Genomic DNA, 25,645 nt, shown 5'->3' with positions numbered 1-25,645 from the left:
GCCCATCCTTCCTTATTTAATGCAAGCCCTCTCCACTTAGAGACCACAGCCTTTCCAGTAAGTATCCAGCAGTACTTTTAAGGCAGAGTATAGAAACCATGGTGGTATTCTGTGGATTTCTCCTGTTGCTTATTTCTTTGCTATCCTGCCTGGGAGAATTAGCTAGGCAGCCAGTGTAGACCATTGTTTAATTTCTCTGTAATTGAAGAGTTAAGAGAATGTGGTTTTTTCCTATCACAGGAATATGATCCAGGGGGTGCTGAGAATCAGACATGGGATGATAAAAAGCTTTCTTCCTTTTCTGGAGCAATTGATGCAAGTCAGAGAAGTATTATCAGCATCTATTCTCTTCATAACAAACCTTTGTGCAGGATATAAGAGGACTTCATGATTTCTGTGATTTTCTATTTGATTTCTAAATATTTCTTGTTTTGTTTGCTCTAGAATGTTCGGGACCCAACAGGAGCCTCCATTGCCCTCTTCACTGCCAGATTACATCATCCCCACAAGTCAGTCCAACATGTGGTACTTCAGGCTCTGTTTTACTTGCTAGACAGAGCTGTGGATAGGTGAGCATGGAAATTATCTTTTGGGTGTTCTACATCCAGATGGGAAAGTGACACTGTTTGGTTTGATTAAACTCAGCAGTGCATTCACTATGCTCCTAGGATGTGCCCTGGGCAGTGCTATGAATGGAAAACATTCCATGTCTTTAGGGCTTGGCTTCCAGGTACTATGCAGATGATGGGTATTCTGCATCTTGACCTGCTTGGCTGTATTTCAGGGTAACAGAAGCTGAGAAAGCTAGTTAACTAGCAATTCTTAGTGTATTGAGAATGACATTACTGAAAGGGAGTGAAGGTGAGATGACCTGTGCTGGTTCTTTCTGATCATTCTCCCCTGATGCTGAAGACCCTGTGGGGCCTCAGTTTCTTTGTCTGTAAAATAGGAATAATGCAGAGGATTTTGAGACTCAACATTCAGGAGATAGGAGTCCAAGAGTATAAGTTAAGCAAAATCATTTTTATAAATAGGTGCATAAGCCAAAAGAACCAGCTCAGGTCATGTCTCCCTCCCTGCTTTTAGGTAAGTAGTATTATCACTGTTCTATAGACAAAGAAACTGAAGCCCCAAGAAGTTTTATGGCTCTTTTATAGTCATCACATATTGATCCAGCTAGGTCTAAGATCTTGGTTTCTTCACTCTTGGTCAGAGCTATTTGTACCCTACTATGTTGTCTTTCTCTTTTACTTTCTTTTTTCCCTGGTGCTTGCCATTTACAGTTTGTTATTGTTCTGAATGTCATTGGCTGGTCCTCTGGGTTAGATGTGATATATCGAGGGCTAAGACCAGAGATAATGAGAGACAACTGTGCACTTCAGTCATACTTCTGGACTTAGAGGATGGGAATAGCCAAAGGATTGTCTGAAGCGGGGCTCTCTGTCTAGTTCACTTGTTGTTGCCTTGTTAATGTTAATACTTTCATATTCTTAGCTTCTGCTGGTGGTGTTCAGTGAGAGATATATCCAGACCACACACACAGCATTATTCTAAAAAAGAGAAGTTACTAAGGAGAGAAGACCAGGGGTCAGCAGCCAGTCAGAAATGTGGAATTTCTCAGTTCTTCTTTCTTATGCTTGGTCTTCAGGCATAATTTCTAGAGTATGGTTCCCTTTGAAATGTTTCTTTAGCTCAGAGGAATGAACGGAAGGCTCTTTTACCCGAAAATTTAGCATTGGCTTCCTCTTTGAGCAGCTTAGAGAGTCGGAGCTCTCGTGTAGGCATGACAGTGGCCAAAGCTTGCTTTTTCCAGTGTGAGTATTGAATCCCATAGGAATATCACACAGGTAAATGTAATTAAAACTTTGTTCTTGTGATGTCCATCCTTTCTTAAAAACCCTCAGTGACTTCTCATTATTCAGAGGGTGCATGTAAGGTAAGTAAATGTGAACCCTTTTTTTTTTTTTTTTTTTTTGCAATACGCGGGCCTCTCACTGTTGTGGTCTCTCCCGTTGCGGAGCACAGGCTCCGGACATGCAGGCTCAGTGGCCATGGCTCACGGGCCCAGCCGCTCTGCGGCATGTGGGATCTTCGTGGACTGGGACACGAACCCATGTCCCCTGCATCGGCAGGCGGACTTTCAACCACTGCGCCACCAGGGAAGCCCAGTGTGAACCCTTTTTTTTCCAAATGAAATATTCTCACTAGTGAGTAGAAATTCTTGTTTTCCTTTGTTACCGTGAACCAGAATGGAAGAGGAGGAAACCCTTCCTCTTCACTAAATCTTCCCCTTTCTTTAAGGCCCAACTTCTGTGACTGGTTCCCTCACCACTCCAACTTGTCATAAAATTCTTTTTACTCTGACTTTAATCGCAGTTATTATTAATACCAATCATTTCGTATTTAATTATATATGGCCTTATGATGTCATTTGTCTTATACTGATGTTTGTTTCATCTACCGCTAGATGGTAAGCTCCAGGAGGGCATGGAACCTTTTTTTCAACATTATATAATGGGAAATTCCCAAATCTCTGTGGTGGAGAGGAAGTGGTGTCATCAACTTTCACATGCCTTTCATTCATCTTCTTCAAAGTGATCTGTAACCAATCTTGTTTCATTGAAAGCCCCTCACCCACCCCTTTACCCTAGATTATTTTAAAACAAACGTCAGGGACTGTGGTAATCTTGGTGTTCCCAGTAACATCCTAGCTTGGGAATCAAACTCAATAGGGTAGGGAAGCAATTATTCTTAGTAGGGAACTAGAGCTATTATTGTAAACCTCATCTTCTGTACCCAGAAAAGTGAAAATGCTATTGCATTTGTATTTATTTCATGTGCCTTCAAAGGATGAGCAGTTTCAGGTCTAGGAATATAGAACCTGCATCATTATGCACCATAGCTTCTTTTTATTAAATTCTATTTCCCCTGGCACTGACTTCTCTTTGTTTTAGTGTCCTGCCGCAGGTTGGAGCTGTGAGGGGAAAACCTGTAATTCTTTGAGTTTGGCCCCTGTTGAGCTTGTGGAGAAAAGGGAAGTCTCTAGATCTGGATAGTGTACTCAATGACTGTGCCACTCATTGAACAGAATCTTTGATCTTGGTGAATCAGTCTCTCTGGGGTCATGAAAAAAGGAGACAAGATTTAGCACTCACTGTATCACGTTAAGGGCCATTTGAAATTAAGTCTGCTGGAGAAACTTGGGTCTACTTCAGAGATTTTTAAAATTAATTAATTAATTAAATTTATTTTTGGCTGCGTTGGGTCTTCCTTGCTGCGTGTGTGCTTTCTCTAGTTGCGGAGAGCGGTGGCTACTCTTCGTTGCGGTGCGTGGGCTTCTCATTGCATAGGCTTCTCTTGTTGCGGAGCACAGACTCTAGGCATGCGGGTGTCCGTAGTTGTGACTCGCGGACTCTAGAGCGCAGACTCAGTAGTTGTGGCGCACGGGCTTCATTGCTCCGCGGCATGTGGGAACTTCCCGGACCAGGGCTTGAACCCTTGTCCCCTGCATTGACAGGCAGATTCTTAACCACTGCGCCACCAGGGAAGCCCTACTTAAGAGATTTTTGAAATGCTGCTTCATGGGTCGGTGCTTCTGCCTTGTATTCTGTTGAAAGGATCAAGATACGGAGGCTTCCAGGAGGTGATGCAAAAAAAAATATGGATACAAAATAACATTGAGACTTCCGATTTCAAGAATGTGTTTTGTGTCAAAAAGTTTTCTCAATTGTAAATAAATGTGAAAACTGTTGGTATCATCAGTGAGTAGTCCAATCAGATAATTTATTCTGAACAACCATTTAGGTGTGCAGATCAGAAGCAGGTAAGGATCGGGCTTGGTGGAAGAGTGCAGCTTTGAGAAATCTTTAGGAATTAAGGAGATGGGACTGAGTAATACTTTTTGGATCTTCACATGTTCCTAACCTCAGTGTGGGAATAGGCTCACCACCTCTTAATCTACTTTTTAATATGCCTTCCAAAGGCCATTTGTGGGTTTATTCTCTTCCTCCATTAAAGTCATAAGAGACAAATACACCATCATTGAGCTTAGAATTTTGCTTTACAGTTTTCTATGGGCCTAAAGTATTTTTTTAGTGATGGACTTCTAGCCCACTGAATTACAAATCTGTGACCATTTATTATGTATCTGTTTGCAAGGACTGTGCTGGGGACTGTTGAGGGTTATGAGGTAAACTTTTGTTTTGGCCCTCTAGGAGAGACTCAGATGGCTACACAAAGTGGGAGTACATTAAGAGCCACAAGAAAAATCCACAGAAAGATTTATGGGGCTTCAAGGGGGTGAAGGATGGTAGTACATTTGGTGACAATTATCAGGGACACCTTCATGGAAGAGGAAACTTTTGAGTTGAACATAGAATGGTATAGAATTTGGATAGGCAGATTCAGAGATATAGGAGGAAACAGTTCAAATTTTGATAACCTAGATGCTCTGGAACATTTTCAGCCTGTGAGTTCGGTACTTGATGAATCTGGATAAATATGCATCAATAAGTATAATTCCAATTCCAACATGTGGGGTATTCCCTCCATACCATCAAGCAATTCATCCCCATGAACTGGGTGTTCTGCAGTTTATTTCAACTCTGACACTATGTACCTGGAGATAGCCTCAGATCACACAGGTTAAACGTTCAGTCCTAAAAGACTGTCCACTGCCCCTTTTAGATGCCAGTGGCAAGTCCATGTTGTCACCTCTGCTTCTGACCATAGATCAGAGGTTCCAACGTCCCCTCCTTGGGTTCGATTAATTTGCTAGAACGGTTCACAGACTCAAATGTTATACTTAATAGATTACCAATTTATTATAAGAGGGTATAACTCAGGAACAGCCAGATGGAAGAGATGCATAGAGGGCAAGGTATGGGGAAAGGGGCATGGAGCTTCCATTCCCTCTCTGAGAGAGCTACACTCCCTGCACCTGCATGTGTTCATCAACTTGGAAATTCTCCAAATCTCATCCTTTTGGCATTTTGTGGAGGCTTCATTCATTACAAGGCATGATTGATTAAATCATTGGCCATTGGTGACTGAGCTCAATCTCCAGCCCCACAACCCTTCCTGAGTGTGTGTGGGGGGATGGGACTGGAAGTCCCAACCCTTTCTAGTCACATGGTTGGTTCCTCTGGCAACCAGCCCCCATCCTTAGATGATCTAAGGGCATTCTAAAAGTCACCTCATTAATATAGCAATGGATGCCTTCCTCACTCTCCTGGAAATTCTAAGTTTTAGGAAGTTTGCCAGGAAACAGGGTCAAAGACCAAATATATATTTCTTATTATAAATTCTTTTTGTAAGGCCAGTTACAAAAGTTCAGGCCAGTTCAGGAAGGCAATTATTTCAGTCCCAGATGTGTCCCACACTCTCTGTGTCTTTGTTTTTGACCCAGGTTTTCAATTTGCCTCTTCCATCTTATTACTTATAAATGTTTTCATTCAATGGTTGCTTTACAGCTTTGAAACTCAGAGGAATGGACTGGTGTTTATCTATGACATGTGCGGTTCTAATTATGCCAACTTTGAGCTGGATCTTGGCAAGAAAGTCCTAAACTTGCTGAAGGTAAGGCTGTGAAATGGCCCTTTCAACCCCCCTTCAATGGTTAGGGTGATTTTTTTCTATTCTTTATGAAATTTAGGAATGATATAAACTTCAGACATTATGTTCAGTTTAAAGGTCACCTGTAAATGATGACTAATACCTGCTTCCTCAGAACAAGAAACAATCTTAAAAGTAAAGTGGGAGGAATTAAAATAAAATACACAGGAACACTGAGTCATGAAGGTGGGATGTCTCTTTCCGGGAGTTTTTGTTCTGTTTTGTTTTGTTTTTTTTTTGTGGTATGCGGGCCTCTCACTGTTGTGGCCTCTCCCGTTGTGGAGCACAGGCTCCGGATGCGCAGGCTCAGTGGCCATGGCTCACGGGCCTAACCGCTCTGCGGCATGTGGGATCCTCCCGGACTGGGGCACGAACCTGTGTCCCCTGCATTGGCAGGCGGACTTTCAACCACTGCGCCACCAGGGAAGCCCTCTTTCCGGGAGTTTTGTAGAATAAGAATTAATGAAGCCTAGGTATGGCCATTGTCTATGAAAAAATGTCACCTAACCAGTAACTTGCAAACTTTTTGTCTCAACCTAGTCAGAAATAAGTTTTACATTGCAACTTAGTATACAATAGTATCAATATATGTACACTAACAATACATATACATGTAAAGTTATATACATAGATAGGTTCTTAATCTCTTACCTCAAACTCTTAGGTCCAGAGATGTTATTTAATATTTTGAACTTTAAAAGATAATATGGTCTGTATGTCACTTTAATATCAAATATTTCTGCAATGAAATGTATTATTCATATCATAACCTTTGGAGAAGAACAAAGGTTATAAATAGCTTATGGGATTTCAGGTCAGATTTTGCTGTCCCATGAATTTTTGCACCAAACTTACAAAAGAAACTAGTGGCTTTCAGAGCTGTTTAGATTTCAGAATTTGAGCATACAGGTGTATGTATGTGTGTGTACATATTTATAAAACAAAAAGTTTCACAAAACAAGCTTTACTTTTACTCTGTACAATCATTTTTTTTCTTTTCTTTTTTTTTTTTGCGGTACGCGGGCCTCTCACTGCTGTGGCCACTCCCGTTGTGGAGCACAGGCTCCGGATGCGCAGGCTCAGTGGCCATGGCTCACGGGCCCAGCCGCTCCACGGCATGTGGGATCTTCCCGGACCGGGGCACGAAGCCGTGTCCCCTGCATCGGCAGGCGGACTCTCAACCACTGCGCCACCAGGGAAGCCCTGGTGTACTGAATGTATTAATGTATATATCTTGATGTACTGAATGTATATCTATGCTTTATGCACAAAAAGAGTGTGTATGTTTGGGTTGTTTTTCCCATTCCCCACTCTCCTCAGAACTAATTTCACCCCCTTGGGCGTGATATCACCTCTATTGAAAATGCATGCTCTAGGGGAATTCCCTGGTGGTCCAGTGGTTAGGACTCCGCACTTCCACTGCTGGGGGCCCGAGTTCGATCCTTGGTTGGGGAACTAGATCCCGCATGCATACCGCAACTAAGAGTGCACATGCTGCAACTAAGAAGCCCGCATGCCACAACTATGAACCCACATGCCGCAACAAAGGATCCTGCGTGCCAAAACGAAGACCTGGTGCAGCCAAAATAAATAAATAAATATTAAGAAAAGAAAAGAAAAGAAAAAACAATGCATGCTCTAGAGTATACATCTAGGAGTAGAATTACTGGGTCATAAGGTCTGGGAAGATTCAGTTTTAAAAGATAGTGTTTAATTGTTTTCCTAAGTGGTTGTACCCACCTGCCATGTGTAAAATTTCCGCATCCTCTCCAATACATGATAATGTCACACTTCTTAATATTTCCCAATCGAGTGGGTATAAAATGGTATCTTGTGGTATAACTTACCTCTCTCTTATTAGTGACATTAAGTATCTCTTCATATATTTATTGGCCATATATATTTTCTTCTGCTGCAAAATGCCTGTTTATGGCTTTTACCCATTTTCCTATCATCCATTTATGTAGTTTTTTTTTTTTTTTGCGGTACGCGGGCCTCTCACTGTTGTGGCCTCTCCCGTTGCGGAGCACAGGCTCCGGACGTGCAGGCTCAGCGGCCACGGCTCACAGGCCCAGCCGCTCCGCGGCATGTGGGATCCTCCCGGACCGGGGCACGAACCCGTGTCCCCTGCATCAGCAGGCGGACTCTCAACCACTGCGCCACCAGGGAAGCCCCATTTATGTAGTTTTGTACTAATCTATTTCTCCGTGTGTGTGTATATATACATACATCTACTGTCTCAGTTTATAGCTTGTTTTTTCACTTTTTATACAGTCCTTTTGACTAACAGAAGTTCTTAGTTTTAGTATGGTTAAATGAGTCTGTATTTTATCTTCTGCTTAATATGTTTTGCATTGTAAATCCTTCCCTATTCCAAAGTCAGAAAAAATATATTAGCTATTTTATTTTATTTTACTGCTGTACCACTGATTCCACCATGTGTATTAATGTTTTTAGTGATTTTTTTTATTGTGGTAAAATATACATAACAAAATTTACCATTTTAACCATTTTAAGTGTACAGTTCAGTAGCATTAAGTACATTCACAATGCAACCCATCACCACTATCCATTTTCAAAACTATTCATCATCCCAAACAGAAACTCTGTGCCCATTAATCTATATATCCCCACCCTGCCCCACAGCCCCTGGTAACCTTTATTCTACTTTCTGTCGCTATGAATTTGCCTATTCTAGGTCCTCATATAAGTGGAATCATGCAGCATTTGTCCTTTGTGTCTGATCACTTAGCATAATATTTTTAAGATTCATCCATATTGTAGCATGTATCAGAATTTCATTCCTTTTTAAGGCTGAATAATATTTTATTGTATGTATATACCATGTGTTGTTAATCCATTCATCTGTCAAACAGTTGGGTTGTTTCCACTTTTTGACTATTGTGAATAATGGTGCTATGAACATTGGTGTTACAGCATCTGTTTCAGTCCTTGCTTTCAGTTCTTTTGTGTATATGCCTAGAAGTGGAATTGTTGGATCACGTGGTAGTTCTACGTTAAACTTTTTGAGATGCTATTTTCTTTTAAAAATTTAAAATTTTGTTTTTGTCATTTAAGACCTTAATCCATCTGGAGTTGACTTTTGAGTATGGTATGAGATGTAGGAATCTGACATTTTTTTTTCATATGGATAGCTATTTTTTTCCCAGTTTTGCATACTAAATAGTCCCTCCTTTCCACAACATAGGCTTTCTACTTGTCAGTTTTAATAGAGACAGAATAACCTGGTAAGTTAATATATCATAAACAGTTTAATCATCTAACCATCTTTCTGTATAATTCAGATTGTTTTCAGGTTTAACTAATACTATTATCATCATTTAAGCTTTTTCTTTTAAATTATTTTAAGAAGGTATTTCTAAGACATGGATTATTTGGCTAAAGATTATGAATATTCTTAATCTCTCTTATACATTACTAGGTTACCCTCCATAAAAGTGGAAAAAAATTTACACTGTCACCAGGAAATACAAGTATCTATTTCCTTCAGCCATCCCAGTACTGCATTCCATACATTTTCTCTTATTTTCTTTTTTTAACATCTTTATTAGAGTATAACTGCTTTACAATAGTGTGTTAGTTTCTGCTTTATAGCAAAGTGAATCAGCTATACACATACATATATCCTCATATCTCCTCCCTCTTGCATCTCCCTCCCACCCTCACTATCCCACCCCTCTAGGTGGTCACAAGGCACGAGCTGATCTCCCTGTGCTATGCAGCTGCTCTCACTAGCTATCTATTTTACATTTGTTAGTGTATATATGTCCATGCCACTCTCTCACTTTGTCCCAGCTTACCCTTCCCCCTCCCAATGTCCTCAAGTCCATTCTTTATGTCTGCATCTTTATTCCTATCCTGCCCCTAGGTTTTTCAGAACCATTTTTTTGGGGGGGGGGATTCCATATATATATGTGTTAGCATACGGTATTTATTTTTCTCTTTCTGACTTACTTCACTCTGTATGACAGACTCTAGGTCCATCCACCTCACTACAAATAACTCAATTTCGTTTCTTTTTATGGCTGAGTAATATTCCATTGTATATATGTGCCACATCTTCTTTATCCATTCATCTGTCGATGGACACTTAGGTTGCTTCCATGTTCTGGCTACTGTAACTAGAGCTGCAATGAACATTGTGCTACGTGACTCTTTGAATTATGGTTTTCTCAGGATATATGCCCAGTAATGGGATTGCTGGGTCGTATGGTAGTTCTATTTTTAGTTTCTTAGGGAACCTCCATACTGTTCTCCATAGTGGCTGTACCAAGTTACATTCCCACCAACAGTGCAAGAGGGTTCCCTTTTCTCCATACCCTCTCCAGCATTTATTGTTTGTAGATTTTTTGATGGCCATTCTGACTGGTGTGAGGTGATACCTCATTGTAGTTTTGATTTGCATTTCTCTAAAGATAAGTGATGTTGAACATCCTTTCATGTGTTTGTTGGCAATCTGTATATCTTCTTTGGAGAAATGTCGATTTAGGTCTTCTGCCCATTTTTGGATTGGGTTGTTTGTTTTTTTGATAACTGAGCTACATGGGCTGCTTATAAATTTTGGAGATTAATCCTTTGTCAGTTGCTTCCTTTGCAAATATTTTCTCCCACTCTGAGGGTTGTCTTTTCGTCTTGTTTATGTTTTCCTTTGCTATGCAAAAGCTTTGAAGTTTCATTAGGTCCCATTTGTTTATTTTTGTTTTTATTTCCATTTCTCTAGGAGGTGGGTCAAAAAGGATCTTGCTGTGATTTATGTCATAGAGTGTTCTGCTTATGTTTTCCTCTAAGAGTTTTATAGTGTTTGGTCTTACATTTAGGTCTTTACTCCATTTGGAGTTTATTTTTGTGTATGGTGTTAGGGAGTGTTCTAATTTCACTCTTTTACATGCAGCTGTCCAGTTTTCCCAGCACCACTTATTGAAGAGGCTGGCTTTTCTCTGTTGTATATTCTTGCCTCCTTTATCAAAAATAAGGTGACCATATGTGCATGGGTTTATCTCTGGGCTTTCTATCCTGTTCCATTGATCTGTATTTCTTGTTTTTGTGCCAGTACCATATTGTCTTGATTACTGTAGCTTTGTAGTATAGTCTGAAGTCAGGGAGCCTGATTCCTCCAGCTCTATTTTTCTTTCTCCAGATTGCATTGGCTATTCTGGGTCTTTTGTGTTTCCATACAAATTGTGAAATTTTATTTTCTACTTCTGTGAAAAATGCCATTGGTAGTTTGATAGGGATTGCATTGAATCTGTAGATTGATTTGGGTAGTATAGTTATTTTCACAATGTTGATTCTTCCAATCCAAGAACATGGTACATCTCTCCATCTGTTTGTATCATTTTAAAGTTCTTTCATCAGTGTCTTATAGTTTTCTGCATACAGGTCTTTTGTCTCCTTAGGTAGGTTTATTCCTCGGCATTTTATTCTTTTTGTTGCAGTAGTAAATGGGAGTGTTTCCTTAATTTCTGTTTCTGATCTTTCATTCTTAGTGTATAGGAATGCAAGAGATTTCTGTGCATTAATTTTGTATCCTGCTACTTTACCAAATTCATTGATTAGATCCAGTAGTTTTCTGGTATCATGTTTAGGATTCTCTATGTACAGTATCATGTCATCTGCAAACAGTGACAGCGTTACTTCTTCTTTTCTGATTTGGATTCCTTTTATTTCTTTTTCTTCTCTGATTGCTGTGGCTAAAACTTCCAAGACTATGTTGAATAATAGTGGTGAGAGTGGACAACCTTGTCTTATTGCTGATCTTAGAGGAAGTGGTTTCAGTTTTTCACCATTGAGAACAATGTTGGCTGTGGGTTTGTCATATATAGCCTTTATTATGTTGAGGTAAGTTCCCTCTATGCCTACTTTCTGCAGGGTTTTTATCATAAATGGGTGCTGAATTTTGTTGAAAGCTTTTTCTGCATCTGTTGAGACGATCATATGGTTTTTCTTCAATTTGTTGATATGGTTTATCACACTGATTGATTTGCGTATATTGAAGAATCCTTGCATTCCTGAGATAAACCCCACTTGATCATGGTGTATGATCCTTTTACTGTGCTGTTGGGGTCTGTTTGCTAGTATTTTGTTGAGGATTTTTGCCTCTGTGTTCATCAGTGATATTGGCCTGTAGTTTTCTTTCTTTGTGACATCTTTGTCTGGTTTTGGTATCAGGGTGATGGTGGTCTCGTAGAATGAGTTTGGGAGTGTTTCTCCCCCCACTATTTGGAAGAGTTTGAGAAGGATAGGTGTTAGCTCTTCTCTAAGTGTTTGATAGAATTCGCCTGTGAAGCCATCTGGTCTTGGGCTTTTGTTTGTTGGAAGTTTTTGTGTGTGTGTGTGTGGTATGTGGGCCTCTCACTGTTGTGGCCTCTCCCGTTGCAGAGCACAGGCTCCGGACACGCAGGCCCAGTGGCCATGGCTCACGGGCCCAGCCGCTCTGCGGCATGTGGGATCTTCCCAGACCTGGGCACAAACCCGTGTCCCCTGCATCGGCAGGCAGACTCTCAACCACTGTGCCACCAGGAAAGCCCTGTTGGAAGATTTTTAATCACAGTTTCAGTTTCAGTGCTTGTGATTGGTCTGTTTATATTTTCTACTTCTTCCTCATTCAGTCTCGGAAGGTTGTGCATTTCTAAGAATTTGTCCATTTCTTCCAGGTTCTCCATTTTATTGGTATATAGTTGCTTGTAGTAATCTCTCATGATCCTTTGTATGTCTGCAGTGTCGGTGGTTACTTCTCCTTTTTCATTTCTAATTCTATTTTTTTTTTTTTTTTTTTTTTTTTTTTTTTTTTTTAATTTATTTTTTTTTTTAATAACAAATTTAATCAGTTATACATATACATATGTTTCCATAACCCCTCCCTTTTGCGTCTCCCTCCTACCCTCCCTATCCCACCCCTCCAGGCGGTCACAAAGTACCGAGCTGACCTCCCTGTGCTATGCGGCTGCTTCCCACTAGCTATCTACCTCACGTTTGGTAGTGTATATATGTCCATGCCGCTCTTTCACTTTGTCACAGCTTACCCTTCCCCCTCCCCATATCCTCAAGTCCATTCTCTAGTAGGTCTGTGTCTTTATTCCTGTCTTACCCCTATGTTCTTCATGACATTTTTTTTTTCTTAAATTCCATATATATGTGTTAGCATACAGTATTTGTCTTTCTCTTTCTGACTTACTTCACTCTGTATGACAGACTCTAGGTCTATCCACCTCATTACAAATAGCTCAATTTCATTTCTTTTTATGGCTGAGTAATATTCCATTGTATATATGTGCCACATCTTCTTTATCCATTCATCCGATGATGGACACTTAGGTTGTTTCCATCTCCGGGCTATTGTAAATAGGGCTGCTATGAACATTTTGGTACATGTCTCTTTTTGAACTATGGTTTTCTCAGGGTATATGCCCAGTAGTGGGATTGCTGGGTCATATGGTAGTTCTATTTGTAGTTTTTTAAGGAACCTCCATACCGTTCTCCATAGCGGCTGTACCAATTCACATTCCCACCAGCAGTGCAAGAGTGTTCCCTTTTTTCCACACCCTCTCCAGCATTTATTGTTTCTAGATTTTTTGATGATGGCCATTCTGACTGGTGTGAGATGATATCTCATTGTAGTTTTGATTTGCATTTCTCTAATGAGTAAAGATGTTGAGCATCCTTTCATGTGTTTGTTGGCAGTCTGTATATCTTCTGTGGAGAAATGTCTATTTAGGTCTTCTGCCCATTTTTGGATTGGGTTGTTTGTTTTTTTGTTATTGAGCTGCATGAGCTGCTTATAAATTTTGGAGATTAATCCTTTGTCAGTTGCTTCATTTGCAAATATTTTCTCCCATTCTGAGGGTTGTCTTTTGGTCTTGTTTATGGTTTCCTTTGCTGTGCAAAAGCTTTTAAGTTTCATTAGGTCCCATGTGTTTATTTTTGTCTTTATTTCCATTTCTCTAGGAGGTGGGTCAAAAAGGATCTTGCTGTGATTTATGTCATAGAGTGTTCTGCCTATGTGTTCCTCTAAGAGTTTGATAGTGTCTGGCCTTACATTTAGGTCTTTAATCCATTTTGAGCTTATTTTTGTGTATGGTGTTAGGGAGTGATCTAATCTCATACTTTTACATGTCCCTATCCAGTTTTCCCAGCACCACTTATTGAAGAGACTGTCCTTTCTCCACTGTACATTCCTGCCTCCTTTATCAAAGATAAGGTGACCATATGTCCGTGGGTTTAACTCTGGGCTTTCTATCCTGTTCCATTGATCTATCTTTCTGTTTTTGTGCCAGTACCATACTGTCTTGATTACTGTAGCTTTGTAGTATAGTCTGAAGTCAGGGAGCCTGATTCCTCCAGCTCCATTTTTCGTTCTCAAGATTGCTTTGGCTATTCGGGGTCTTTTGTGTTTCCATACAAATTGTGAAATTTTTTGTTCTAGTTCTGTGAAAAATGCCAGTGGTAGTTTGATAGGGATTGCATTGAACCTGTAGATTGCTTTGGGTAGTAGAGTCATTTTCACAATGTTGATTCTTCCAATCCAAGAACATGGTACATCTCTCCATCTATTTGTATCATCTTTAATTTCTTTCATCAGTGTCTTATAGTTTTCTGCATACAGGTCTTTTGTGTCCTTAGGTAGGTTTATTCCTAGATATTTTATTCTTTTTGTTGCAATGGTAAATGGGAGTGTTTCCTTGATTTCACTTTCAGATTTTTCATCATCAGTATATAGGAATGCCAGAGATTTCTGTGCATTAATTTTGTATCCTGCAACTTTACCAAATTCATTGATTAACTCTAGTAGTTTTCTGGTAGCATCTTTAGGATTCTCTATGTATAGTATCATGTCATCTGCAAACAGTGACAGCTTTACTTCTTCTTTTCCAATTTGGATTCCTTTTATTTCCTTTTCTTCTCTGATTGCTGTGGCTAAAACTTCCAAAACTAGGTTGAATAAGAGTGGTGAAAGTGGGCAACCTTGTCTAGTTCCTGATCTTAGTGGAAATGGTTTCAGTTTTTCACCATTGAGGACGATGCTGGCTGTGGGTTTGTCATATATGGCCTTTATTATGTTGAGGAAAGTTCCCTCTATGCCTACTTTCTGCAGGGTTTTTATCATAAATGGGTGTTGAATTTTGTCGAAAGCTTTCTCTGCATCTATTGAGATGATCATATGGTTTTTCTCCTTCAATTTGTTAATATGGTGTATCACGTTGATTGATTTGCGTATATTGAAGAATCCTTGCATTCCTGGAATAAACCCCACTTGATCATGGTGTATGATCCTTTTAATGTGCTGTTGGATTCTGTTTGCTAGTATTTTGTTGAGGATTTTGGCATCTATGTTCATCAGTGATATTGGCCTGTAGTTTTCTTTCTTTGTGACATCCTTGCCTGGTTTTGGTATCAAGGTGATGGTGGCCTCGTAGAATGAGTTTGGGAGTGTTCCTCCCTCTGCTATATTTTGGAAGAGTTTGAGAAGGATAGGTGTTAGCTCTTCTCTAAATGCTTGATAGAATTCGCCTGTGAAGCCATCTGGTCCTGGGCTTTTGTTTGTTGGAAGATTTTTTATCACAGTTTCAATTTCAGTGCTTGTGATTGGTCTGTTCATATTTTCTATTTCGTCCTGATTCAGTCTTGGCAGGTTGTGCATTTCTAAGAATTTGTCCATTTCCTCCAGGTTGTCCATTTTATTGGCATAGAGTTGCTTATAGTAATCTCTCATGATCTTTTGTATTTCTGTAGTGTCAGTTGTTACTTCTCCTTTTTCATTTCTAATTCTATTGATTTGAGTTTTCTCCCTTTTTTCTTGATGAGGCTGGCTAATGGTTTATCAATTTTGTTTATCTTCTCAAAGAACCAGCTTTTAGTTATTTTGATCTTTGCTATTGTTTCCTTCATGTCTTTTTCATTTATTTCTGCTCTGATCTTTATGATTTCTTTCCTTCGGCTAACTGTGGGTTTTTATTGTTGTTCTTCTTCTTCTTTCTTTAATTGCCTTAGGTGTAAGGTTAGTTTATTTGAGATGTTTCTTGTTTCTTGTATTGCTATAAACTTCCCTCTTAGATCTGCTTTTTCTGCATCCAGTAGGTTTTGGGTCGTCGTGTTTTTATTGTCATTTGTTTCTAGGTATTTTTTAATTTCTTCTTTGATTTCTTCAGTGATCTCCTGGTTATTTTGTAGTGTACTGTGTAGCCTCCATGTGTCTGTATTTTTTACAGATTTTTTCCTGTAATTGATATCCAGTCTTATAGAGTTGTGGTTGGAAAAGATACTTGATACGATTTCAGTTTTCTTAAAATTTGTGACCCAAAATATGATCTATCCTGGAGAATGTTCCATGAGCACTTGAGAAGAAAGTGTATTGTGTTGTTTTTGGATGGAATGTCCTATAAATATCAATTAAGTCCATCCTGTTTAATGTATCATTTAAAGCTTGTTTTTCCTTATTTATTTTCATTTTGGATGATCTGTCCATTGGTGAAAGTGGGGTCTTAAAGTCCCCTACTATGATTGTGTTACTGTTGATTTCCCCTTTTATGACTGTTAGCATTTGCCTTATGTATTGAGGTGCTTCTATGTTGGGTGTATAAATATTTACAATTGTTATGTCTTCTTGGATTGATCCCTTGATCATTATGTAGTGTCCTTGTCTCTTGTAATAGTCTTTATTTTAAAGTCTCTTTTGTATGATACGAGAATTGCTACTCCAGCTTTCTTTTGATTTCCATTTGCATGGAATATCTTTTTCCATCCCCTCACTTTTAGTCTGTATGTGTCCCTAGGTCTGAAGTGGGTCTCTTGTAGACAGCATATATATGGGTCTTGTTTTTGTATCCATTCAGCCAGTCTGTGTCTTTTTTTTTTTTTTTTTTTTGCGGTACGCGGGCCTCTCACTGTTGTGGCCTCTCCCGTTGCGGAGCACAGGCTCCGGACGCGCAGGCGCAGCGGCCATGGCTCACGGGCCCAGTCGCTCCACGGCATATGGGATCTTCCCAGACCGGGGCACGAACCCGTGTCCCCTGCATCGGCAGGCCACTGCGCCACCAGGGAAGCCCAGTCTGTGTCTTTTGGTTGGAGCATTTAATCCATTTACATTTAAGGTAGTTATCAATATGTATGTTCCTATTACCATTTTCTTAATTGTTTTGGGTTTGTTATTGTAGGTCTTTACCTTCTCTTGTGTTTCCTGCCTTTTGAAGTTCCTTTAGCATTTATTGTAAAGCTGGTTTGGTGGTGCTGAATTCTCTTAGCTTTTGCTTGTCTGTAAAGGTTTTAATTTCTCTGTCGAATCTGAATGAGATCCTTGCTGGGTAGAGTAATCTTGGTTGTAGTTTTTTCCTTTCATCACTTTAAATATGTCCTGCCACTCCCTTCTGGCTTGCAGAGTTCCTGCTGAAAGAGCAGCTGTTAACCTAATGGGGATTCTTGTGTGTTATTTGTTGTTTTTCCCTTGCTGCTTTTAATATTTTTTCTTTGTATTTAATTTTTGATAGTTTGATTAATATGTGTCTTGGCATGTTTCTCCTTGGATTTATCCTGTATGGGACTCTCTGTGCTTCCTGGGCTTGATTGAATATTTCCTTTCCCATATTAGGGAAGTTTTCAACTATAATCTCTTCAAATATTTTCTCAGTCCCTTTCTTTTTCTCCTCTTCTTCTGGGATCCCTATAATTCGAATGCTGGTGCGTTTAATGTTGTCCCAGAGGTCTCTGAGACTGTCCTCAATTCTTTTCATTCTTTTTTCTTTATTCTGCTCTGCAGTAGTTATTTCCACTATTTTATCTTCCAGGTCACTTATCCGTTCTTCTGCCTCTGTTATTCTGCTATTGATTCCTTCTAGAGAGTTTTTAATTTCATTTATTGTGTTGTTCATCATTGTTTGTTTGCTCTTTAGTTCTTTTAGGTCCTTGTTAAACATTTCTTGTATATTCTCCATTCTGTTTCCAGGATTTTGGATTATCTTTACTGTCATTACTGTGAATTCTTTTTCACGTAGACTGCCTATTTCCTCTTCATTTGTTTGGTCTGTTGGGTTTTTAACTTGCTCCTTCCTCTGCTGTGTGCTTCTCTGTCTTCTCATCTTGCTTAACTTACTATGTTTGGGATCTCCTTTTAGCAGCCTGCAGGTTCATAGTTCCCATTGTTTTTGGTGTCTGTCCCCAGTGGCTAAGGTTGGTTCAGTGAGTTGTGTAGGCTTCCTGGTGGAGGGGACTGGTACCTGTGTTCTGGTGGGTGAGGCTGGATCTTGTCTTTCTGTTTGCAGGACTGCATCCGGTGGTGTGTTTTGCGGTGTCTATGACCTTATTATGATTTTAGGCAGCCTCTCTGCTAATGGGTTGGGTTGTGTTCCTGTCTTGTTCGTTGTTTCGCATAGGGGTCCAGCACTGTAGCTTGCTGGTCGTTGAGTGGAGCTGGGCCTTAGCCTTTAGGTGGAGATCTCTGGGAGAGCTTTCGCCATTCGATATTAGGTGGAGCCAGGAGGTCTCTGGTGGACCAGTGTCCTGAACTTGGCTCTCCTACCTCAGAGGCACAGGCCTGATACCGGGCCAGAGCACCAGGACCTGGTCAGGGCGCGCGGGATGGCCTCATCCAGGGGCACCTGCCGGCAGGTAGGGCACACCCGATTGGTGCAGTCACCGAGAGGGCGAGCCCACCTGCCCGCCGGTCCCGTCCCCTTCCCTCTGATTGCCTGAGCAGGTGCAGTCTCGCTTCCTCTAGCTGGAGTCTGGGAATCCCACCTCCCTTTGCTCTTTTTTTGAATTTAGAAGTTCTAAAATAATAACATCCTTTTTTTGTTGTTGTTTGAACTCCTTTAAATAATAACATTGTAGTATCTTTTTTTTCAAATGTTCTTTTGCTGTTTATGTGTCCTCCTTTATCTGGTTCAAAATAATGAAACTACTACAGATGTTTTGTTGTTGTTTTGCTATATAAATTCAAAGGGAATGAAATAAAAGTTTGGTTGCCTTAAAATCCATATCATGTTTTCCTTAGTGACTTATTGCTCTGTCATTGGGAGCAGATAAAATTTTAAATATAGTCCCCTACCATCCTCATTCTCATGAAAGTTGTAAGTAGAAGTTTAATGCACAGTCTCACACTTCAGATTTTTAAAAATTAATTAATTAATTAATTAATTAAATTAAAAATTCGTTTTTAATTTTAAACTTTTTGGCCACCCTGTGGGATCATAGTTCCCAGACCAGGGATAGAACCTGCGCCCCCTGCAGTGGAAGTGTGGAATGTTAACTGCTGGACCACCAGGAAAGTCCCCCAGATTTCTATTTAGTATGAATTAATTTCCAGTAGTTACTGTGGTGAGGATTTGGACCAAAATGTGACACTGGAATAAAAGTGTAAATAATCTTTGACTTCTTAAGTTGCTCTGAGTAGATTTTCCCCATCTTAGTAAATTTCTTTCTTTTTTTTTTTAATTTAATTTTATTTTTGGCTGCGTTGGGTCTTCATGGCTGCACGTGGGCTTTCTCTAGTTGCAGTGAATGGGGGGCTACTCTTCCTTGCAGAGCGTAGGCTTCTCATTGTGGTGGCTTCTCTCTTTTTTTAAAAAAATATTATTTTTTTTTATACAGCACGTTCTTATTTGTTATCTATTTTATACATATTAGTATATATATATGTCAATTCCAATCTCCCATGGTGGCTTCTCTTGTTTCGTAGCACAGGCTCTAGGCTTGCGGGCTTCGGTAGTTGTGGCATGTGGGCTCTAGAGTGCAGGCTCAGTAGTCGTGGCGTGCGGGCTCTAGAGTGCAGGCTCAGCAGTTGTGGCGCATGGGCTTAGTTGCTCTGCGGCATGTGGGATCTTCCTGGACCAGGGATTGAACCCATGTCCCCTGCCATTTTTTGTGTGTTGTTACAAAAAGGCTTCAATGAACATCATTTTACATACATTTTTGTATATTTGACCCATTATTTCTTCAGGATAAATTGCTATAAGCATATTTTTAGGGTCAAAATGTAGGCATATTTAAAGTTTTGATAAATATTGCCAAATAGTCCATTAAAAATTTAGTTCAAATTTATACTCTCATCAACATCCTGTTCACCAGAGTCTCATCATCACTGATAATTTGGATTTTGATCAACTCATGTTTTTATTTGGTGTTTTCTTATTAGTGATTAACTTTAGCATATTTTCATGTTTAACATCAATAAGTATTGCTTAAAAATTTTTTTTCTTCTCATATATTCTACCCATTTTTTTTTCTTTTCTTTTAAAATAAATTTATTTATTTATTTTTGGCTGCGTTGGGTCTTTGTTGCTGTGCGTGGGCTTTCTCTAGTTGCGGCGAGTGGGGGCTACTCTTTGTTGTGGTGTGCGGGCTGCTCATTGCGGTGGCTTCTCTTGTTGCGGAACATGGGCTGTAGGCATACGGGCTTCAGTAGTTCTGGCACACGGGCTCTAAAGTGCATGCTCAGTAGTTGTGGCGCACAGGCTTAGTTGCTCCGCAGCGTGTGGGATCTTCCCGGAGCAGGGCTCGAACCCATGTCCCCTGCATTGGCAGGTGGATTCTTAACCACTCTGCCACCAGGGAAGTCCTTACCCATTTTTCTATTGAAGTGTTTGTCTCATCGATTTATAAGACTTGTTGTTAAGAATATTAAGAGTATTGTTAAGTATGTGTTACCAGCATTTTTACAGTTTATAATTTATTCAACTTTATGGTGTCTTTTGTGATACTAATTTTTCATTATCGTTTTAATATACTATATTACATGTAGTATATTTAATAATATATCATATTATATATGGTACATTATATTATGGACAAAATAATTTGTTTTCAAATAGCTGTCCTGGCAACATTTGTTAACTAATACATTTATCTCCCTACTCATTTGGGATGACACCTTTATCTTATACTTAATTTCCATATGGTAAGTATGTCTATTTCTGGACTCCCTGTTCTATTGATCTAGGCATCTAGACCAACATATTCACTTTTTAATTTATTGTAGCCTTATAATAAAGTTAAATACCTTATACAAAAAGCTTCCCTGTATTCTTTTATTTCTAAAAGTTGTTTTGACCTTTTTGTACTTTATTCTTTTACATGCACTTTCGTGTGCTTTTATTTAAATTTTTACTGATATATAACATGCATACTAAAAACAAACTTTATAACTAGTTTTTATAAATTATAAAAGCAATTAAAAAGTAATTCAAGGAAAAGTCTCTGACTACTCCCTCACATACCCCAGTGCCATTCCCCAGAGATAACCATTTATTCAAAATTATAAATCTGTTGAGAAAATATTTTAAAAAATCATCATCTTTTGATTAGATGAATGTTAGAGTCATTCAGTCAAGTTCTGGAAGATAAAACACTTTGGGATTTAATTTGGATATAATGAATTAATTGGAGAATTGACATCTTTACAGCATCATCTTCTCCTGTCCAGGAATGCTGTGTTTTGTTTTATGGATTTTTTTAAAGTCTTTTGTTATATCTTTCAATAAGATTTTAAAATTATGTGTCTTGCATGTTTCTTATGACGCATATTCCTAGGCTAAAAAAACGTATACCTATATACGTATGTGTAAACGTAGCAGACACCAAGGATAAATCATCTTTTTTGTATGACCAGTGACTTACAGGGGGAGAGAGACAGGGAAAGAGATCGTGCTTGTGTGCACAAGTGCTATTATAAACCAGAGGCTTTTTACCATTATACTTTTATGCTGATTATTATTTATAGGGTAGCTAATTTTTTCATATTTACCTTTTATACTTTAAAATACTATTATAATTTGTATTTATCTTTTGTACTTTAAAATGCTATTATAATATTTTAAAATACTATTATAGGGACTTCCCTGGTGGCGCAGTGGTTAAGAATCCGCCTGCCAATGAAGGGGACATGGGTTTGAGCCCTGGTCTGGGAAGATCCCACATGCCGCAGAGCTACTGGGCCTGTGTGCCATGGCTGCTGGGCCTGCACTCTGGAGCCCGCGAGCCACAACTACTAAGCCCATGTGCCACAACTACTGAAGCCTGCGCGCCTAGAGCCTGTGCTCCACAACAAGAGAAGCCACTGCAATGATAAGCCTGTGCACCACAATGAAGAGTAGCCCCCGCTCACTGCAACTAGAGAATGCCCCCACGCAGCAACAAAGACCCAACACAGCCAAAAAAAAAATACTATTATAGGGGGGACTCCCCTGGTGGTCCAGTGGTTAAGGATCTGACTTCCGCTGCAGAGGATGTGAGTTCGATCCCTGGTCGGAGAGCTAAGATCCCATGTGCTGCAGGGCAACTAAACCTGCACGCCACAACTAGAGAGCCCACGTGCCACAACTAGAGAGCCTACGTGCCACAACTACTGAGGCTGTGCGCCCTGGAGCCTGCACACCACAACTAGAGAAGGCTGCGTGCCACAATGAAGACACAACGCAGCCAAAAATAAATAAATAAAAATATTTTTAAAAATACTATTATAATCTAACTGGGAATAATTTCTTCCCAGTTAGAATACCAGTATTATTCAGTATCCCTGCCTATGAGAAGTGCTGAAATATTGAGAAACCAAATGAAACCAAGAGCTATGGATTAAGAAGGAATAATTTTTCATTCTTATGCCTTGTGAAGATCAGGGTGTCTCTTTTCTTTTAGACCTCATTTGCCCTTGTGCCCGCTAGATCATATTGATTGATTGAATGAATGAATACATAAATAGATGAAGAGATGAGTGGAAAATCAATGATTATAAACACACAGATATCAGAGTAAAGGAAAGATTATGAGAAATGTTTCATGTTCATTTTATTTGTGATCTACTTGTTCCTTAAAGTTTTGTTTTTTTTTTTGTTTTTTTTTTTTTAATTTATTTATTTATTTTTGCTGTGTTGGGTCTTTGTTTCTGTGCGAGGGCTTTCTCTAGTTGTGGCAAGTGGGGGCCACTCTTTATCGTGGTGCGTGGGCCTTTCACTATCGCGGCCTCTCTTGTTGCGGAGCACAGGCTCCAGACGCGCAGGCTCAGTAGCTGTGGCTCACGGGCCCAGTCGCTCCGCGGCACGTGGGACCTTCCCAGACCAGGGCTCGAACCCGTGTCCCCCGCATTAGCAGGCAGATTCTCAACCACTGCGCCACCAGGGAAGCCCTCCTTAAAGTTTTAATAATCAGAACTTAAGGGTGCACACATGTATGCTGACAAGAAAAATCAGAGTAGTTTTGATCCATAAAGCTTATATTGACAACATAACATTGTTACTTTTATTTTTTATTTTATTTATTTGTTTCACAAATAAGAGTTTCTTTGAAAATGCAGCATTGTGCTGACAATAAAAATCATAGAGAACTCACGTGATCAGGGAAATATAATCACGGGAAAAAATGGTAAGGAGATAACCATCTGTTATCAAAATTTCCTTTGAGATTCCTCTTTCAGATCTGCAGGAAGACTTGAGAATCTTTAGGGCATCTCTTACTAATGTAACCAAAAGTCCTGAAGTCTTTCTCTGTCATTAAATGGGTCCAGATCAAATAACTCAAAGCCCATGCATTTAAATGTGCAGATTCCAGCACACTCACCTATAATTCTGAGGTGTCCCAGGCCAAACTTTTGTTCCTCTCTGTTTCTCCATAACATGATTACTTTTAAAGGTAAATCAGCTTTTAATTTCCTTCTTTCTTTTTTTAAAATTTTTATTGGAGTTTAGTTGATTTACAATGTTGTGTTAGTTTCAGGTGTACAAATCAGTTATATTGATATATCTAAATATGTCCACTCTTTTTTTTTTTTTTTGATTCTTTTCCCATATAGGACATTACAGAGTATAGAGTTCCCTGTGCTATACAGCAGGTTCTTATTATCTATCTTCTGTATAGTAGTGTGTATATATCAATCCCAGTCTCCCAATTTATCCCTCTCCCCACTTCATCCCCTGGTAACCATAAGTTTGTTTTCTACATCCGTGACTCTACTTCTGTTTTGTAAATAAGTTCATTTGTACACTTTTTGTAGATTCCACATATAAGTGATATATGATATTTGTCTTTTTGTGTCTGACTTACTTCACTCAGTATGACAATCTCTAGGTTCATCCATGTTGCTGCAAATGGCATTATTTTGTTTTTTTTATGGCTGAGTAATATTCCATTATATATATATATATGTACCACATCTTCTTTATCCATTCCTCTGTTGATGGGCATTTAGGTTGCTTCCATTTCTTTCTTTTTAACCACTTTTTCTCTAGCTACTAAGTGAAACCTGAATTAAGGTATAGACTCCCCCTGCTGGGTAAGAATGGTGAGAAGAGCAAAAAACCTAAACTTTGTACTTGAACAGTCAAAGGTCCCATTAGGCACTGTTGCAGTGCCCTAATTGGTATTTTTAAATCCTTATATTGTTCTCCGCAGGGAGCTTTTCCAGCTCGTTTGAAGAAAGTGCTGATTGTGGGAGCACCCATATGGTTCCGAGTGCCCTATTCCATCATCAGCCTCCTTCTGAAGGACAAAGTCCGGGAGAGGGTAAAGGAAGCTAAATTAATTTTATTTGGAGGTGGGATAGATACATTTCCATCTCTACTGCTGAAATCTGCCAATTAATTTTCTACCTTCAAAAAACCTTCCTGGCTTGTTTCTCTTTCTGCTTCTGTTAGTGTGTTCTCTTATATTCTCTGCTTTATTCTTTACTCAGCCCAATATAGGCTGCCTTTCTTACTGTGCAAGTTCCTTGAAGTTAGGACCTGGACATAGTTTGGGCACTTCCCCTGTATGTAGCACCTTGCATGCAGATAGCATCGAAGGAATGTGTCCCATGAGTGACTTAGAGATAGCTGCTACTTCCAAAATTTAGTCCTGTGGCTCTACAGGCTTTTAATATTTAGCAACTTCTAATATAATTACATCAGTTGAACTGGTGATTGAATTTGTTCAACTGGAAATATTCAGTCCCCTTGACCACCACGGTGCTGGAGGAGACTCTTAATCTCTCTTTTACTTTTATTCCTGGCATTTTCTCTTAAAACAGCTTGTTGCTTCCCAACTTCAGAAGCATTGTCTAAAATTATCTTGATTCTATTGTCATCCCCTAAGTATTCCAGGATGGAAAGATTATGGTTTCAGTCATTTATTCATTCATTTCTCACCCTTGAAAGAAAGGGTATATGAAACATTGGTATAATAGAATAAGATAATAATGTTGTAAAATAGTATCAGAGGGTTTTTTTTTTTAGTATGGGATTATATGAATAATAACAATACAGATCTTTGTAGCTGAGGCGACTTGGGTTGGAGAGGGGAAACTAAAGATGTTTGGTTCTGCGGAAGCTACTTAGTGACCTAGTGACCCCAGAGTAGGAGATGTCTTTCCTAAGATAACTCTTTGAGAGGACTCCTTAGGCAAGTTCTTAACACTTGAATTATATACAAGTATATACATGCATGTATGAACTCAAAATATAATGAGCACCTTTACAGTCCAGGCTCTGGGCCCTGGGAATTAAAAGTTGAGTGAGATAGCCCTTATTCCTGAGGAGCTTATGGTCCTGAAAGGGGACACAGACATGTTCAGAGGACTGTGGCTCTGAGAAACATAGAGGAGAATGTTATCTCAGACTGTCAGGGAGGGCTTCACAGAAGAGGTTGAGCTATAAGCTCGTCCTTGACGAGGCCAAAGAGGAAAAGAAGGCATCCCAGGAAGCAGCATTCCAGGAAGAGGCAACGGCAAGCAAGGCAAACATTCCCATTCCACACAGATTCCAAAAAGAACCAACTAGGCTAATTTGGTCCAGTATGGCTGTGTCCAAGCAGAGAGAGGAATTAAGTATTACAATTACTTCTCTAGCATTTTTCCTGGGCTACCCAGCCTCTGGGAGGCTGGTCTTGTCTTGCTTTCACAGAAACCTATCTTTGAGAATGTCCATACCAAGCTGTGAGTAAAACACAAGCCAACAGGCTTAGAATTGTTTGCCTTAGTATGGGGTTGACAAAAATAACCACGTCCCATGCATTCTTAGTAGTCAAAAAGGCGAAACCCACATGAGATGGTACTGGAAAG

At 39.5% G+C, this 25,645-nt stretch overlaps 1 protein-coding gene across 1 annotated transcript in view; it reads left to right on the top strand.

Annotated features, from left to right (window-relative positions):
* PTPN9 (protein tyrosine phosphatase non-receptor type 9) overlaps positions 1-25,645 on the top strand; it is an 86,551-nt gene that overhangs the window by 39,966 nt on the left and 20,940 nt on the right. Inside the window, exons 4-6 of the mRNA XM_082617884.1 lie at positions 445-569; positions 5,472-5,577; positions 24,004-24,114. Of these exons, the coding sequence (XP_082474010.1) occupies positions 445-569; positions 5,472-5,577; positions 24,004-24,114 (342 nt within the window). The remainder of the gene's footprint in view (positions 1-444; positions 570-5,471; positions 5,578-24,003; positions 24,115-25,645) is intronic.

Source organism: Mesoplodon mirus (assembly GCF_964341445.2).
Source record: "Mesoplodon mirus genome assembly, chromosome: 4".
Classification (NCBI taxonomy): domain Eukaryota; kingdom Metazoa; phylum Chordata; class Mammalia; order Artiodactyla; family Ziphiidae; genus Mesoplodon; species Mesoplodon mirus.
This window is presented reverse-complemented; position numbering and strand designations above follow the sequence as displayed.